Source organism: Heptranchias perlo, chromosome 6, assembly GCF_035084215.1.
Source record: "Heptranchias perlo isolate sHepPer1 chromosome 6, sHepPer1.hap1, whole genome shotgun sequence".
NCBI classification, from domain to species: Eukaryota; Metazoa; Chordata; class Chondrichthyes; order Hexanchiformes; family Hexanchidae; genus Heptranchias; species Heptranchias perlo.
The window spans coordinates 24,929,748-24,948,365 of NC_090330.1; the positions used below are offsets into that span (position 1 = coordinate 24,929,748).

Genomic DNA, 18,618 nt, shown 5'->3' on the forward strand with positions numbered 1-18,618 from the left:
GTTGTGCATTTGCAAGAGATTTGTAGGAATAACACCAATTCATGAAATCAAAAGCCTGGAGTCTTATTCCATGGGATTCCATAAATTACTTTAACAATCAGAAAAACAGGGGCGTGGGGTGGGGGGGGGGGGGGAAATTGGATAGGGCCTATTATTGCGTGGGGGTAGCGTGATCCACTATTACCCCGTGCCCAATGGCCCCTGCGCAGGTAGGACGAGACTTTCATGAGGCCTGAGGACTTATCTTCAAGCAGCATTCTGAATCAGCTTTGACATGAGGATTCAATGCAATTTGCACTTTCCACCAGCAGGGAGAGCTCCAATCTCTTAAAGGCAGGCTGTCTCTTAAAAATCTCTTAAAGGTAGCTGGTACCTGTTATTTGCTGAAAATAACAGTCAGCTGCCTGAACGGAGATCAGATATTGCACATGCAAAACACAGATGCAGCTCCCATCCCCATGTTTACAAACTGATGAGTTATGTTAAAACACTGAGGAAAGTTTGCACACTTCTAAATCCCACATCTTCCAATCTGCGTGCCAGACCTCACCAATCTGCCGATCTAAGTTTGTACCAGGCCTACGAGAGTGCATGCACCAAGGTTCTCTGCTGATGCACTAGAGGCCTTGATGCAAGAGATGGATAGAAGGTGGGACATCCTATATCCACAGGGGTGGGGGGGGGGAGGATGGTCAAGAGGCTCTCCAGACATATACCCAAAAGGCAGTGGGAGACAGCAGGGGACGAAATCAATGCCAAGCGCACAGCATCATGAACATAGATGCAGTGCAGGAAGAAGTTCAATGCTTTGACATGAGTGGTCAAGATGAGTGAGGTCAACTGTCAAGTGGCATCTCCTACCAACTGCACCTCTAGCAGCATCCACTGCTCCACGCACTATACCCCCCATCACACATCTACCAACAAACACTTTCCATCAGTACTCAACTCTTCCAATCAGATGCTTCCTCTCACCCTTACTCATTACCACTGTTGCAAGCCGCCCACCCACAACTCACAGGCCACACACACTGGCAGCTATTCAACCATGACAGGCACATCACCCAGACACAGGTCCTGCTTTCTTGCAGGAGAAAGTGGCGCATATCAGGAAGCAGCAAGTGGCAGTGACATTTAGCCCCTCGAGCCTGTTCTGCCATTCAATGAGATCATGGTGGACCTGTGATCTAACTCCATATACCTGCCCTAGCCCCATATCCCCTTAATACCCTTGGTCCACAGAAACCTATTAATCTCAGATTTAGAATTCACAATTGAGCTAGCATTGACTGCCATTTGCAGAAGAGTGTTCCAAACTTCTCCCACCCTTTGCATGTAGAAGCATTTCCTAACTTCACTCCTGCATGTCCTGGCTCTAAATGTTAGGCTATGTCCCCGCGTCCTAGTATTCAAGTATTGGAGACCTCCAAAAACAGTTACAAATGTCTCGGCAGCCAGAAGCAATAATCCAGCCACTAACCTGTAAATCCTGCATGGTCCCTTTGCCAATCATCTCAGCCCCAGGACATTGCTGCAGGAGTTCCTCAGGGCAGTGTCCTGGCCCAACCATCTTCAGCTGCTTCATCAATGACCTTCCCTCCATCATAAGGTCAGAAATGGGGATGTTCGCTGATGACTGCACAGTGTTCAGTTCCATTCGCAACCCCTCAAATAATGAAGCAGTCTGAGCCCGCATGCAGCAAGACCTGGACAACATCCAGGCTTGGGCTCATAAGTGGCAAGTAACATTCGCACCAGATAAATGCCAGGCAATGACCATCTCCAACAAGAGAGAGTCTAACCACCTCCCCTTGACATTCAATGGTATTACCATCGCCGAATCCCCCACCATCAACATCCTGGGGGTCACCATTGACCAGAAACTTAACTGGACCAGCCATATAAATACTGTGGCTACGAGAGCAGGTCAGAGGCTGGGTATTAAGCGGCGAGTGACTCACCTCCTGACTCCCCAAAGCCTTTCCACCATCTACAAAGCACAAGTCAGGAGTGTGATGGGATACTCTCCACTTGCTTGGATGAGTGCAGCTCCAACAACACTCAAGAAGCTCGACACCATACAAGATAAAGCAGCCCGTTTGATTGGCACCCCATCCACCACCCTAAACATTCACTCCCTTCACCACCGGCGCACTGTGGCTGCAGTGTGTACCATCCACAGGATGCACTGCAGCAATTCGCCAAGGCTTCTTCGACAGCACCTCTCAAACACGCGACCTCTACCATCTAGAAGGACAAGAGCAGCAGGCACATGGGAACAACACCACCTGCACGTTCCCCTCCAAGTCACACACCATCCCGACTTGGAAATATATCGCCATTCCTTCATTGTCGCTGGGTCAAAATCCTGGAACTCCCTTCCTAACAGCACTGTGGGAGAACCGTCACCACATGGACTGCAGTGGTTCAAGAAGGCGGCTCACCACCACCTTCTCGAGGGCAATTAGGGATGGGCAATAAATGCTGGCCTCGCCAGCGACGCCCACATCCCGTGAACAAATTAAAAAAAAATAGTGCTGGTGCGGGTCCTCCAGGCATTCTAAGACATGTTCAGATGGTCGGGGTTAAGACTGTGCGTTGAGTTGAGTGTTAAATCCCAAAATAGTGTCTCTCACTTTAAATCAGCATTGCACACTAATTGTATACATTTTCTCCCTACTTTACATGATTCCGGCATTCGATATTTGCATGAGCGCTATCTCCTATACCAAGATGGCGTCCGGTGCATGTCATGCTGGAAAAGTGCGTGCGCAGCCAAGACGCCATCTTGGATGTTGGGGAGGCCATGTAATGCCAAAATAATGGGCGCTGCAAGGCCCAATTTAGCGTCCAGGAACTTTAAAAACAGAGAGGAAAATTAAATGAGAGTTTTGAATGCTTGTTTTGAATAGCAGTTCAGATGTAATCTTCACTAAAGTGCTGTGAAACTGGATCTGACACAATTTTTAAGAACATTTTTGACTGGCACGGTATTACCCAAGTCATTTAATTTAGTTCCATAATTGATTTATTTATGGGTCAAAGGCTCTGAATACAATGTTGGAATGTTGCATCTGTTACTCAGCCCTTATCATTTGGTGGGATTTAAAATGGTCTTGTCGCCCCTTTATTGTCATTAGAAAAGCTTTTTCTTTCTACCCCCAAACAATTTTTTCCTTTAACCTCCTTTCCTGAAAACATTGAATCCATGCCAGGGTGTAGTTCCATAGGTACTGGTCTCCCTCCATTATTTTGCCCAAGTGACTCTTCTTCATGTGTGAATCAGACCATGAGTTTTGACAGATTAGTCAACTGAACGGGGGTAATCCTTCGCCTGCCTTCACCTGATCTCCACACATGGGCACTTTGAGCAGGAGTTGCTAGATACTGATCAGGAGTGGGACCACTGGCTGATTTCCCCCTTCCTAACCTAGAAGTACTCAGGCTAGCTTTAGTGCCACAGATAATCCAGCACAGACTGAGAAACGAATCTGGGATGTTCTTGACTAGATTAGGGTTGATTGAGGCTTGTTGGTATTTTAATATTTTGGTATTACAACAATGAATGGCAACTTAATTTGACATCATACAATTTCAGGCCCTAACTTATCTGACTGTATGTATAAATGTGATCCCACATATAATCTTATTACTTCGGTGTTCTGTTTGACAGAATTTTGTATTTGCATTTACAGCTACAGCAACAGCTAACTGGGAATGTGCTACAATGCTGTCACACAATTGAAGAGTTCTGATGAGAGTCTGTACAGTCCCCATAATCCTGAATTAAAAGCAGAAAATGCTGGAAACAGACAACAGGTCAGTCTGCTAATTCCCCAATGTGGTGGATCCAGACAAGACAGACTGCTGTAGATTGGAGCCTATAGACTCCATGGCCCCTATCATAGCATTTGCCATGATAGCTATGCCTGTGCTAAGAGATTTAACCAAGGCATGCTCTGCTGCAGAGGACCCTGGAGCTGCAACTCTATGGTGGTCTGCAACCCAGTTAGGTAATAATGCAACACTGCACAGATGCAGGTTGTGGATTCCTACACTCAGCTGTTTATAGAGGCTGTTTGGCACTCTCTTAAACAACTCCGTGAAGTGCTGATATTGAGCTACCAAAGTACATTTGGCCCTGTGAGGTCAAAATGCCTGGACTCAGTAGCTGAAGTAGCCCTTAAGATTGTCCTCTGGACAGCAGGTTGTATTTCCTACAGTCCAACTTGCACTTGCTCCTCTTCACTTATGCTCTCTGCTTCACCAGGTACTCCTTCCTACACCTCACTAACTGACCACCCCCCTCCTCCCAGACTGGATATTTCTGTGCTCATCACAGTAGGATTGGGTGACAATGAGTGCTGTGAGGTATTAGATTGAGGCTGTATATTACACTCGGTCACTTCCTCCTCTTGGGCAACTGGAAAGACAGAAGAACATACTTTACAATGCATCCAGTTAAGACACCCCTTGAAGTACTGCTGCATGTAGCAAGACATTGCATTACATTGCATTACACTAAAATGCTGCCCCCAAAATATATGGCTGTGTGTGTGAGGAAATGAATAACTGAATGAATAAGGTAACAAGAATTAAAAAGTAAGTCAGCTGGGAAAAAAAAACTGGACAGGCTGAATAATGGGCAGCCGTTTCACCACTGCCCGTATTCTGCCACAGCTGAAAGTTAAAATCAGCCCTCGTGAGTTTTGTCTGGCACCTTGGATGAGAGTTGTGAGTTTCGAACCTCTTCAAAAGAATATGATAAGCTAGATAACTTCAGTAGTTAGTGAGGAAAAGTTTTTTTTAAACCATGAATAAAAACATCAGCGTTGTAAACTACTTATTATTTTCTACTATATGAGGAACTAGTAAAGCTGAACTACTACTATAAATATGTTATATTTCTGCTATTATTCACTTGTACTATTATTGTTTAATAAATTTGCTTGGCAATTAAATTCCAAAACTAGGTCTAATGTAATATTATTCTGTCATTGTCAAATACAAGAAAGATCCTGTGGAGACCCAGTAGCTGAAGTAATCTTTTAATGGGTTTTTTGTTCATTATCTGGGGCATGTTATAAAAATTGCCTAGATATAGGTGCAAATGGAAACATTCTCAAGGATACACAGAGCAAGGGTTCACCTATAAGAGTAGTGCAAAACATAGATGCCAGAAGTATTTATATTATATTTTTAAAATCTGGCATATCATGCACTCTTCCTGTACACATTAATCATACTTCTTGTCACATGCTTTTTTAATGGAAAACACGTATGTCAACATGTCACCATCACAGTTTGATGATAAATCAATCAAATCAGTCAAAATCTTTTCAAAGAAATTTTTGTCTGGCATTTTGTTCTCAATAACTCAAAATTCTAATGCAACAACAACTTGCATTTATATAGCACCTTTAACATCATGAAAGGTCTCAAGGCGCTAAAGTTACAAACAATTTTTTAAAAATTACAAACCTCACAATAGCATGTTTAAATTAATTCATTTTTTTGTGCCTTTTAATGTGGTCATTAAAGTTTTACATGAAAGCCTCAGCCTCTCCCAAAATACTGGGCTTGGACTTGATAGTTTTGCCCAGGCCAGTGACTCAAATAGTTGAAGGCAGGTCCTGAAGTTTGGTATATGCAGTGTATACAAATTCCCTGGGTGCCTTGGGACGTTTTACCAAGTTAAAGGTGGTATATAATTGCAAATTGTTGTTGTTGGTGTATAATTTAAACTAGTCAATTCTATAATGCTTCTCTTTAAGTGTCTAACAAATCTATTGGGTTGTTTTCCAAAATTATTTGCCATAAAGCTAAAAGGACACATTTCAGAAGCTATATTTGGGTAACAGTTATATGGAGTGTATTTTTTTAAGAACAGCATGCATGTGTGAGAGAGAGACAGAGAGAGAAATGTGACAGACTATATTGATTGCACACCTATCGTAGCTTTAGTTGGTGCTTGGACTGTGCTCTATAAACTTCAGAAAGCATACTAATTTGGGGTCTTTTTAAAAACGAGTTGAATTTTGAAAGTAAACAAGGGGCATGATTTTATCGGGGGTGTGGCAGCAGGGGATTTCCTGTCGGGAAACCCGAAACCTGGATGTCCTTACGATTTTGACGTAAGGACGTCTTTTATTTTTTTTAACGGTTTCCCGCCCGACAGGCTGGCCTGATTGACAGGCTGGCCTCAGTTGGATGGGAGAAGAGGAAGGAAGAGGACGTGAACAGGTAAGTGTTAGATAGTGGGGGGAGGGGGGGTCATTCGGGGGGGGGGGATCAAATGGGATGGGGGGAGGGTGTCACCGGGGGGAGGGGTCAGTCATCGGGGGCGTCAGTCACCTGGAGGGGTGGGTGGTGACTGAAAACTGTGAAAACCGGAAGTGGGCATGTTGGGGGTGGGTTTTAGATTTTAAAAAATTTTACAGCTCCCCTTCCCCCAACCCACCCATTTTTCCCATTTAAAATCATGCCCAAAGCCTCTAATTATCACCTGTGTTTTGAGATTGTTGAAAATACTAATTACTGAGACTTTTGAGACACAGACAAAGAAACAGAGACACAAATAGAGGGAGGGGGGAGGGACAGAGAGACAGATAGGCAGACACAGAGATACACTTCCAAAATACAAATACATAACTCCACGTTTCTCTAATATCTCCTCATAACTAAAGCATCTTATCTCTGGTCTGATCTTAGTGAATCACTTCTGCACCTTCTCCACGGCCATGGCCCAGCCACCCTTCCTAAAATAATGTGCCCAAAATTCGACACAATATTCTAAATTGAGCCTAATCGATGATTTGTGGAGGTTTAGCATTATCTCTTTATTTTTGTGATCTGTGCCTCTATAAAACCTAGCATTCCATATGCTTTCCCTATTCCTAAAACCTACGATCGAATATGCTTTTCTTTTAACAGCTTTATCAGTTTGTTGTCCCACTTTTAAAGCTTTGTGTATCTGAACCCTTAAGTCTTTCTACTCCTGTACTTCTGTGCTCCTTTTAAAGTTTTACCATTTAGGGTATATTTTCTCCCCTTATTCTTCCTCCTGAAATGCGTCATCTCACATTTCTCAGTACTAAACTTCATCTGACATCTATCTGTCCAATCCACTAGCCTGTTTTCGTCCTCCTGAAGTTGCTTAAAATCCTCTTCACAGTTAACTACATTCCCTATTTTTCTGTCGTCTGCAAATTTTGACATTGTGCCCCCATGAGAGAAGAAGAGGAATGGTCCCAACACTGATCCCTGGTAAACATTGCTGTTTACAACCCATCCAGTCTCAAATATAGCCATTAATAACTATTCTCAGTTTTATGTCCTTTAACTAACTTCCTATCCATGCTGCCACATTCCCTTTAAAAATGTGTGCCTTTGTTTTTATCAACAAGCCTCCCCTGCAAGATCTTACAAAATACCTTTTGAAAATCCATATACACATCAGTGTAACTCTTAGAAATACTTATCATATCTCACTGCTGGCCATCAGTTATATATGCGCATCCACTACTGAAAGACCACAACAACAACAGTAACAACTTGCATTTATATAGCATCTTTAATGTAGAAAAACATCCCAAGGTGGGTCACAGAGGTGTAATCAGACAAAATCCACACTGAGTCAAAGAAGGAGAAATTAGCAGGGCTGAACAAAAGCTAGGTCAAAGAGGTAGGTTTTAAGGAGGGTCTTAAAAGTGGGTTGGGAGGTAGAAAGGTTGAAGGAATTAAGGAGGGAATTCCAGAGTGGGGACCCAGACGGCTGAAGGCACGGTCACCAATGATCGGGTGAAAGGAGGAAGGGATGCACAAGAAGCCAGAATCTGAGGAACAAAGAGTTCTGGGGAGTTTGCAGCACTGGAGGAGGTTACAAAAGGGAATTAAACACAAGAATGAAAAATTTAAATTTGTGACATTGGAGGACTGAGAGCCAATGTAGGACAGCAAGGATGGGAGTGATCGGTGAGTGGGACTTAGTACAGGATAGGATGCAAGCAGCAGAGTTTTGATGAGCTGAAGATTACAGAGCTTGGAGGATGGAGGCTGACTAAGAGAACATTGAAATAGTCGAGTCTGGAGGTGATAAAGGTATAGAGCAAGGTTTCAGCAGCATATGGGCTGAGGCAGGGGATGTTATAGAGCTGGAAATAGGCAGTCTTTGTGATGGAGAAGATATGGGTCAGAGCTCAGCTCAGGGTCAAATAGGCCGCTGAAGTTATAAACAATCTGATTCAACCTGAGGCTGTGTCTGGGGAAGGGTTATGGAATTGGTGGAAAGGGTACGCAGTTTGTGGCAGGGGCCGAAGACGATGGTTTTGGTCTTCCTAATTTTTAATGGAGGAAATTGCGGCTCATCCAAGACTGGATGTAACCCAAGCAGGCTGACAGCATGGAGGCAGTGGAGGTGTCAAGAGAAGTGGTAGAGAGGTAGATTGAGTGTCATCAGCATACATGTGGAAGCTGACTCCACCATCTTCAGATGATGTTGCCAAGGGGCAGCATGCAAATGAGGAAGAGGAGGGGGCCATGGATAGATCTTTGGGAGACTCCAGAGGTAACGGAGCAAAATTTATTTTTGTTACAAATACAGTTCAATAAACTGTTAGTCGAGTGAAATCATGCTATAGGTGACCAACCAAAATATTATTGTCTACAGGTAAACTGTCAGCTTCCCATGGTTATTTAAAGCCTATGTTTCAATATAATTACATAGTTTACACTCTTCATTGTCGCTGGGTCAAAATCCTGGAACTCCCTACCTAACAGCAATGTAGGAGTACCCTCACCACATGGACTGCAGCGGTTCAAGAAGAAGGCTCAACACCACCTTCTCAAGAGCAACTAGGTATGGGCAATAAATGCTGGCCTTGCCAGCGATGCCCATATCCCAAGAATGAATTTTTTAAAAACACTCTCCAATTCCAATATAGTGAGGAAAAGGTAAAACCGGAACAGACCAGAAAATACTTTATTGTTTTCAGTGTATTGGGTATATTTTAAACTTAGACAAGTCATTCAGTATATCTGCCACATATTTTACTAGTGTGGGTATAACGCCACTGATTGTAATGATTCTTCAATTGATGGTTCTTACAGGAAGTGCCATTTGAAGATGTCTTTCAGTGGACAGACTCTATGACTTTGTTGATGAGGAAGCTTGACCAGCTGAACCTGGACATTGAGGAAGCACTTAGTGCCAGTCCCTCCCCTGCCAGCACCCCTGCCACCAAGAGGCGTCAAAGTCATCAAAAGCCAGTAAGTGATCCTTACATCCCCTTTTTTCCTGTCTCACCATTTCAGGTGCATCAATAAACTGAACAGCAGAAAAGGGTAGCAGTGGAAAATGTCAGGTGGAAAGTATTTTAAAACAAAAGATAAAATACTGCAGATGTTGGAAATCTGACACAAAAACAGAAAATGTTGGAAATGTTTAGCAAGTCAGGTACGGTTCTGATGAGGGGTTATGCCTGCAACATTAACAAATCTCTTCTCTCCATAGATGCTGTGCCTGACTTTGTTCAGACTATTTATTTACCATAAATGCTTCACCTTATTTTACTGAGCTCCTCCTCAGTGCATTTTATTACTGTCATACCTTGATGATGACAGACGGTAAGAAATCTGTTCAGTGGACTTAATTGGTTTTATACTAAAAATATGGCAATGCTCTCTCATTAACACACAGTCATCAATATTCACTCATCAGTACTCAATCATTAGTACTTTGGCCCATTTTAACTCCAGGCGGGTTTTGGGTGTGTGGGTAGCGAGGTGAGTTGCGAGGTGGCTTTTTGGTCAACCCTCCTAATCTCTTCTTCTTCGGCTCATTGTGCATTTTGCTTATGTCCCTGTTAACTGACTTTTTTATGCTAGAGGGTCTAAATACATGCCAGTTGTTGTCGTTTTTGTTGTTGACATTGTCTGATGATATATACTGAGGTACTTACGTTGAGAGGACATTACAGGGTGTTGTATGGAGGCTGTTCAGTGCCACACTGAGATTGCCTGGTGGTGCTTGCATGCTCACAACTGCACTGACTTTGCCCAAAGCTGTACTGTACTTAACCACTGGCACTATACCAAAGCTACCCACTCCTAAAGCTGGTTCCAAACAGTGACATCACTGATAGAATTTCATCATGTGATGAAAGTCACTGATCTGGTGAATAAATTCATAGTCTGTATTGAGGACGCCTGATGAAGTCGTGATATAGTGATGGATGGTAGTTTGAGGCTGATTAGTTTGCAAGTTTAAAGCTGCTGCAGATTAGAAAGATAAGTTCAATAACGTTAATGGACTTCATGTGCAATGATTTACACATTAAGGGTAGAGTGAAAGAACGCCAGGCTCAACTTTTGGTCTTGCCTTTCAGCCAAACATTTTTTCACTCCAGTAAGCAGTAAAGGGTGCTTACATCTTGCCAAATAGAAGAGAGGCTAAATGGGTGGAATCAAGATTAAAGGTCGTGTCCATCAATCTTTCATTTTAGTCTCAATTTGGCAACACAGGTTCACCATTCAAGTATATCAAAAGAGTTATCCTGAATAATTTAAGCCTAAGTTTGCTCTTATATCAAAGTATGAATAATAGACTCCTTAGTTTTAGTATTTTTGGGTGCTGTATTCTCCATCAATGAAATATTGTTATTGTTGATAAATGTTGGTGCAATAGATCATCATTATGTATAAATGACCAGCAGTATGTCTTAGATCCATCCTGTAAGTAATATCTAGCTGGCAAAATGACCCTTCCATCACTGTTCACTTAGGACTGAGAGCAGTGAACTTGTGGTTTTCACTCACTGACCCTCACAATGAAAGCAAAAGTAGACTTGAATGTATTTTTCAAGATGTTAGAGCAGTGTCATGGACAGCAGCAGCTCTACATCATGCAAGACCCCCTTGAAAGAAAACGGCAGGCAGCCTGTATCCCAGCAAAGCTCATGAGCTCAGACTGGTCCTAAAGTAAAACAAATATTCGACAAAATGAAATAGAGACGATGTGACTGTCCTGTGAGGGTAACTTCTCATTTATATTTCCATTATATGGGCCAGCCCTTTTAAGGATTTTTACTTTAGTTTGCACGTACTTCACTATTTTTGAGTTGAACAAACACTGAGTAGTTCTCACAGGCTGCGTTTATCTTCTGCTAAGGCTCATACTAGTGGCGCCAGCTCTGACGTTCAGGTCTTGCACAGCCAGCTGTAACCTGAAAGTAAACGTGCCCAGATTTGCAAAGGATGGTATCTAGGGAGACCCTCAAAAGTGATTGAAAAGCGAGGGTGTGGTCTGAGACATGTACCTTCAGTTCAGGTTCCAGCCAGGCAGAACCATGTTTACATTGCCAGGTCCTGCCTGGATGGAACTGTAACCGTCTTGCCTACATACAGGTATGGGCAGAGCTCTCTCACAACAGTTAAAAATTTAGATGTTTAGAAAGTGGAGGAGAGAATCCCAGCTCTCTAAATATTTAAATTGAGGTTAGATGGGTTTATAAAGTGCCCAGGGAGTCCAACAGACTTCCTAAACACTTTTTAAAGTAGTTTTAACACTGCATTGGATTTCCACTCCATGCACTGTCAACCCAAAGTCTTACTTTGTTTCTTAGGCCCGAACCTAATTCCAGATTTACAGTGTCAATTTAGTGTTGGTGCAAAGCCAGAATCGCTTCTATCTGTAAAGCATCCTGAGACTAGTTTGGGGAATAAGGTTTCAATGTTTATGCAGCAAGTTGTTATGATCCAGAATGGACTGCCTGAAAGGGTGGTGGAAGCAGATTCAATAGTAATTTTCAAAAGGGAATTGGATATATAATTGAAAAGGAAAAAAATTGCAGGGCTATGGTGAAAGAGCTCAGGAATGGGACTAATTGCATAGCTCCTTCTGTGCTGTATGATTCTATGATTAATTAGATGCCATTGGACTGACATCTAATGGCAGCACATGCAGGGTCTTAGATTTAAACAAAGCCAATTACGTGGATATGAGGGACGAGTTGGATAAGGTAGATTGGGAAATTAAATTAAAAGATATGACAGCAGATAAGCAATGCGAACATTTAAAGAATTAATTAATAATTCTCAAAGAATATACATTCCTTTGAGGAATAAAAACTCTAAGGGAAAAGTAACCATGGCTAACTAGAGAAGTTAAGGAACTTATTAGATTATAAGAAGAGCCTTACAATGTTGCCACAAAGAGTAGTAAGCCTGAGGATTGGGAGGGTTTTAGAAACCAGCAAAGGATGACCAAGAAATTGATAAAGAGGGAGAAAATAAAATGAGAGTAAACTAGCAAGAAATATAAAAATAGATTGTTAAAGCTTCTACAAGTATGTAAAAAGAGAGTAGTGAAAGTAAACGTGGGTCCCTTTGAGGCAGAGAGAGGAGAAATTATAATGAAATGGCAGAGACATTAAACAAATATTTTGTATTTGTCTTCACAGTAGAAGACACAAAAAACATACTGGAAATAATGGGGAACCAAGGGTCCAGTGAGAGTGAGGAACTTAATGTAATTAATATTAGTAAAGAAAAAGTACTGGAGAAATTAATGGGACTAAAAGCTGACAAATCCCCTGGACCTGATGGCCTATATCCTAGGATTTTAAAAGAGGTGGCTGCAGAGATAGTGGATGCATTGGTTTTGATCTTTCAAAATTCCCTACATTCTAGAACGGTCTCTGTGGATTGGAAGGTAGCAAATGTAACCCTGCTATTCAAGAAAGGAGGGAGAGGGAAAACAGGGAACTATAGGCCAGTTAGCCTGACATCAGTAGTAGGGAAAATGCTAGGATCTATTATTAAGGACATAGTAACAGGGCATTTAGAAAATCATAGTATGATTAGGCAGAGTCAACACAGTTTTATGAAAGCGAAATCATGTTTGAAATCTATTGGAGTTTTTTGAGGATGCAACTAGCAGGGTGGATAAGGGGGAACCAGTGGATGTAGTATATTTGGATTTTCAAAAGGCATTTGATAAGGTGCCACACAAAAGGGTGTTAAACAAGATTAGGGCTCATGTGATTGGAGGTAATATATTAGCATGGAATGAGGATTGGTTAACGGACAGAAAATTGAGAGTAGGAATAAATGGGTCATTTTTGGGTTGGCAGGTTTTAACAAGTGGGGTGCTGCAAGGATCAGTGCTTGGGCCTCAGCTGTTTACAATATATATCACTGACTTATATGAGGGGACTGAGTGTAATGTATCCAAGTTTGCTGATGATACAAAGCTAGGTGGGAAAGTAAGCTGTGAGAAGGACGCAAAGAGGCTGCAAAGGGATATAGGCAGGTTAAGTGAGTGGGCAAGAAGGTGGCAGATGGAGTGAAATTACTCACTTTGGTAGGAAGAATAGAAAAGCAGAATATTTTTTAAAAGTTGAGAGACTAAGAAATGTTGGTGTTCAGAGGGATTTGGGTGTCCTTGTACACGAATCACAGAAAGTTAATTAGGAAGGCAAATGGAATGTTAGCCTTTATTGCAAGGGGATTGGAGTATAAGAGTAAGGAATGTTTGCTGCAATTATATAGGGCTGTGGTGAGACCACACCTGGAGTACTGTGCACAGTTTTGGTTTCCTTACCTAAGGAAGGATATACTTGCCGTAGAGGGGTGCAACAAAGGTTCACCAGATTGATTCCTGGGATGAGAGGGTTGTCCTATGAGGAGAGATTGTGTAGAATGGGCTTATATTCTCTGGGGTTAGAAGAATGAGAGGCGATCTTATTGAAATGAGTGGAATGGTGGCACAGGTACGGGAGGGAATCTCTGAGTTAGTGTCGCAGGGACGTGAGCAAATGTATGAGATAGTGTCGCACGCAACTGTGGAAATGTCTGAGATAATGTCGCAGGTAAGTGCGGGAACGTCTGCAATAGAGAGAAGGCTAGCCTCCATTGAGCTTCAAGCACGGCTCACAAGTGAGTCCATTCAGGCCCTAACAACGGTCGTTTGGACTCAGGGCGAACAACATCTGTCACCTTAAACAGGCAGATGGATACATTAGCACTGGCCTTACCATGCATCACACGTGTCCTCCAAACTGTTGTCCAGCAGAGTGGTAGGAGTGATATGGCCCTGGCCCAGGGGAGAGATGGTGGTGAAAGGGGACATGGAAGTGGGGACGCCACTCAAAGTGCCCCCACGTCTCACCCGTTGCCCTCCTCTCAACCAGTATCCGCAATATTGCCTCCTCTCCAGGTGACCGAGCCTGCCCCTGCACAGATGCAGGTGCAGGTGGAGCAGTCTTTGGAGGGGCCCTAACAGGCTCCAAAACCCAGAGGGCATAAGGCCAAAGCATCCAAGCAGTCTGGGCATGAACATGAGCAACCTGCCACTACCTCTGCTGCAGCCACAGGGGATGCACCACGTAGAAGCGGCAGGAAGAGAAAGGCTAAGGATTTGTGATCACGAAGGGTATGCACAAGGGTGTCTGACAGACTGTTAGGTTTTTAATTTATATTTGGTTTTTGTTATATTCACATTAAATGTTATTATTCTCACCACTACTGCCACCTCTTGCCCATTCTTGACTGACTTTTGTGATAGGGTCCTTTCATGAACTTCACCATGTGGGTGTATGCATACTTGCAGGACTGTTTTGTGCAGGGTTGGGGGAGTGATGGTGGTGTTGGCGCTGGTCTTTCCAGCTGGTGTGAGGACTGGACTCTTCAAATTTCTGATGTTAGGAGAACCGTTCACATATCAGTGACTCCCTGGCCTCATGAGCAGCCAGATGAGCCGCTGCTCTGGCCATGGGTTGATCCACCTCCTCCTCCTCCCCCTCAATGTGGATGGCACAACACACTATTATAATGCGTCCCACTCTGTCTGGTGCATATTGAAGCTCTCCCCCAGAACAATCAAGGCATCTAAATCGCAACTTGAGCAGCCCTATAGCATGCTAAATTGTAGACCTGGTGGCGATGTGGCTGTCGTTGTATCGACGCTGTTGCTCGGTTATGGGGTTCCTCAGAGGTGTCATGAGCCATGTGTGCAGGGGGTATCCCTTGTCCCCGAGGAGCCAGCCCTTAAGGGTGTTCGGTGCATGAAAGAAGGGTGGGATGTTGGATTCCTTCAGAATGAAGGAATCGTGGCAGCTGCCAGGGAATCTGATGCACACGTGAAGAAATCTTTTCCTATGGTCACAAACGAGCTGAGCGTTGATGGAGTGATAGCCCTTTCTGTTGATGAACTGTCCTGGCTCTTGTGGAGGTGCTCTGATTGCTATATGGGTGTAATTGATTGCACCCTGTAACCATGGGAAGCCAGCCATAGAGTGGAATCCCACTGCCCTCTCCATCTGACTGTGGTCGTCCATGGGGAAGTTGACATATTGTGAAGCCCTGCGGAACAAGCCGTCGGTGACCTGCCGTATGCACTTGTGTGCAGACGACTGAGAGATCCTGGCGATGTCCCCGGTGGCACCCTGGAATGATCCGGAGGTGAAGAAGTTGAGGGCAGTGGTCGCTTTAACTGCGACGGGTAATGAGATGCCGCCAGGCCCAGCCAGGAGCAGCTCGGCATGAAAAAGGCTGCAGATGTCTGCGACCACCTGGCGACTCACTCTCAGCCTCCGTATACACTGCTCCTCAGAGAGGTCCAGGAAGCTGAGCCTTGGTCTGTAGACCCTGTGGCGAGGGTAGTGCCTCCTGCGACGTTGCTCTTGTGCAGGTGCCTGTGGCGGAGCACTGTGTTGTGGAGCTGCAAGTGGCGGAAGTGCATGCCATGCCTGGCGAGACTGGTGATGTTGCTCGTCCTCGGATGTAGTGTTGAATGCAGCCTTGACGTCCCCCATCCTGATGGTGTCAGTTTAAGGGGGTCCGAAAAGTTGGTAAATATGCGTCAACAGAACAATTCTGAGTGGAAACTAAGAATTTTCAGTGTAAACACAAAGACCTCCCAGCCAAAAGTTTGTCTGAAAGACCAGAGTACCCTGCTGCAATAATTCACCTTTTAAGCCCATCTGTCAAACAAGCATTTGAATGTCCAACCGGCTGCTGGTTGAAACACATCTCCTGCAACATGGAGTATTTCCCACAGCATGGGAAACACGCTGAGGCTAATTGAAAATCGGTCCCCTGCCTCAGTGACCATGAAATTAACTAGTTCAAGTACTTAAAGTATCTAACTAACTGTGTTAACTATCATCCCGCTGGCTTTAATTGCCGGTGGGACTTCCGCATTCGTGAGCTAGCTTCCGCACCTGCTCGGGATTTCCCCAATTTTCGGAGCCCCGGCTCCCAAAGCACCCACATTTTGATTCGAAAATCAGGGCCTTGATCTCCTTTTCTTGTGGAAACTGCAAGTGTTGTGCTTTGTAAACTTGCATTGCCGACCCTGCAATGGCTCTGGGTTTGGCAAGAACAAGAGGAGAACAGCAGTGGTCAAAGATCATCAATGTATATGTACAAACATCCATGCTTCTACTTCTTAATAGCTCTTAGATATGGGGGGGGGGGCGGGGGTGCAAAAATCAAATATCTTGAAAATGAATCACATTTGAAATATGATTATTTTACAGGCAAAGCCTTCAGAGAGAAATGTATTCAGCTCTGGAGCCCTGCAAGGTTGAATTATTCATTATCTCAGCAAATAAAAGCAAATCCTCCTCTGGCACTGCTGTACACAGAATAAAAGAGAAATTAAGCTCTTTTTACCATTTGCAAATTTCCTTACATCTCCATTGATCTAATGAAGAAGAAAGCTGAGTAGAATAAAATGTCGATGAAAATAGGTCAGACTGCCCGCGACAGGCACTATCAATCTAACAGAGCTGCTACTTATTCAGAATGCTCTGCAGAGTGTTTCCGGCATTCTTTTCTCTGTTACATTATTCAAGATGATCATTTTTAGTGAAATATTTTCATTACACACAGAGAATCGGTTCCTATCTTACATTGCCAATACAGAAAATATTTAATGGTATTTATATTGTAATTGGTTAGATGGAGCACTTGTTTTTTTGTGATACTCCTGTCATTAATCTGAGTGCACTGTGCTGATAATCATGGAAATGTGCTTTCTTCACAGCAAGAATGAATTAGACAGAGACATGTGACCATTCTCAAAAGGAATGATACATATTAGTATCTTAGAATCAGCTAAAGCAGTATATTTGAGCAGTAATTTCTAATGAATTTATTCATGACAAACAGTAATGAATTTACCACTGAATAACATTATACATAAATCAAGCATGAGTTAAAGTCTCAATAAACTGATGTTTTTGTTATTCTCTCAGGGGTTTTATTCCTTGTGCAATGATTGGGCATTAAGTGTGAATTATTTTCCCCCCACTTTTGTTAGTGTGATCGCAGGAACACATATATTTACTCACAACACTTCCTTGGAGCTCAGATGCATTACAACCTATGCACTATACCTGAACATTCAAACAGATAAACCTGGAATAGTGGTTCTGAATTTTTTTTTATTCGTTCATGGGATGTGGACGTCGCTGGCAAGGCCAGCATTTATTGCCCATCCCTAATTGCCCTTGAGAATAACCTGCTTTGGCCACATAAGCATTAAATAAAGGGAATTGATCATATACTTCAAAAGGAAAAGTTTGCTGAGCTATGGGGTAAGAGCGGGGGAGTGGGGCTATCTGGATAGCTCTTTCAAAGAGTTAGCACAGGCACAATAGACTGAATGGCCTCCTTCTGTGCTGTAAGACTCTATGATTCTATGAAATAACGTACAGTGCACCAATCCAGCTATGGAAGAAATAAATTAGAGTGCTGATAAAGGTAGCAAAGTGTAAGAATGTCTGTTTTACTGATGAGTCTCTACCAATTGTGGAAAGCATCAAGTCCTTCACAGGTCAGACAGCCAACTCATTCGGAAGCAGCAGGTCTATCAGGTGTAGAAAATAAACACATAGGAGTTCGATGCAGGCTTCACAATCTGGCACACTTGGGATGCATGCAGAAGAAGGTACCCAGTTTGAAGAAAAGTGCCAAGGTAAGCAATGAGGATCCCTTGCAATTATGCCCTATTGCTATGTGTGAGCATTATTTGACATTGTTAAATAAGGGTATGAATGCTAATTATCCTACATTGGTAGAAATGGTTATTGAAGTAGGGCCACATTTGCCTGAAATAGTTCCATGCACAAATAGGGGGGTGGAGGGGGGCGATGAGGGGTGTGGGAGACAGCGGTTTCAATTCATGGGGCACTGGCCCCAGTACTAGGAAAAGAGGGAGCTGCTCTGTTGGGACAGGCACCACTTAAACTAGGCTGGGACCAGTGTCCTGGCGAATTGAATAACTAGGGCGATAGATAGGGCTTTAAACTAATAAGTGGGGGGGGAGGGTTCAGGGAAGGGTAAGGGGGACTTTAACCTTCATATATACTGGGCAAATTAAATTGGCAAAAGTAGTTTGGAGGAAAAGTTCATAGAATGCATTCAATACAGTTTCATGGAACAATACATCATGGAACCAACCAGGGAACAGGCTATCTCAGCCTCTAAGGGACCCATGTTTACATTTGCTAATCTCTTCCTTTTTACAATCTGTTTTTATATTTCTTGCTAATTTACTCTCATATTCTATTTTTTCCCTCTTTATCAATTTTTTGGTCATCCTATGCTAGTTTC

At 43.2% G+C, this 18,618-nt stretch overlaps 1 protein-coding gene across 2 annotated transcripts in view; it reads left to right on the forward strand.

Annotated features, from left to right (window-relative positions):
- The window catches only part of stard13b (StAR related lipid transfer domain containing 13b), a 398,947-nt gene that overhangs the window by 103,772 nt on the left and 276,557 nt on the right, over positions 1-18,618 (forward strand). For both annotated transcript variants that reach the window (XM_067985950.1, XM_067985948.1), the window contains exon 3: positions 9,109-9,267. In XM_067985950.1, coding sequence (XP_067842051.1) covers positions 9,109-9,267 — 159 coding nt within the window. The remainder of the gene's footprint in view (positions 1-9,108; positions 9,268-18,618) is intronic.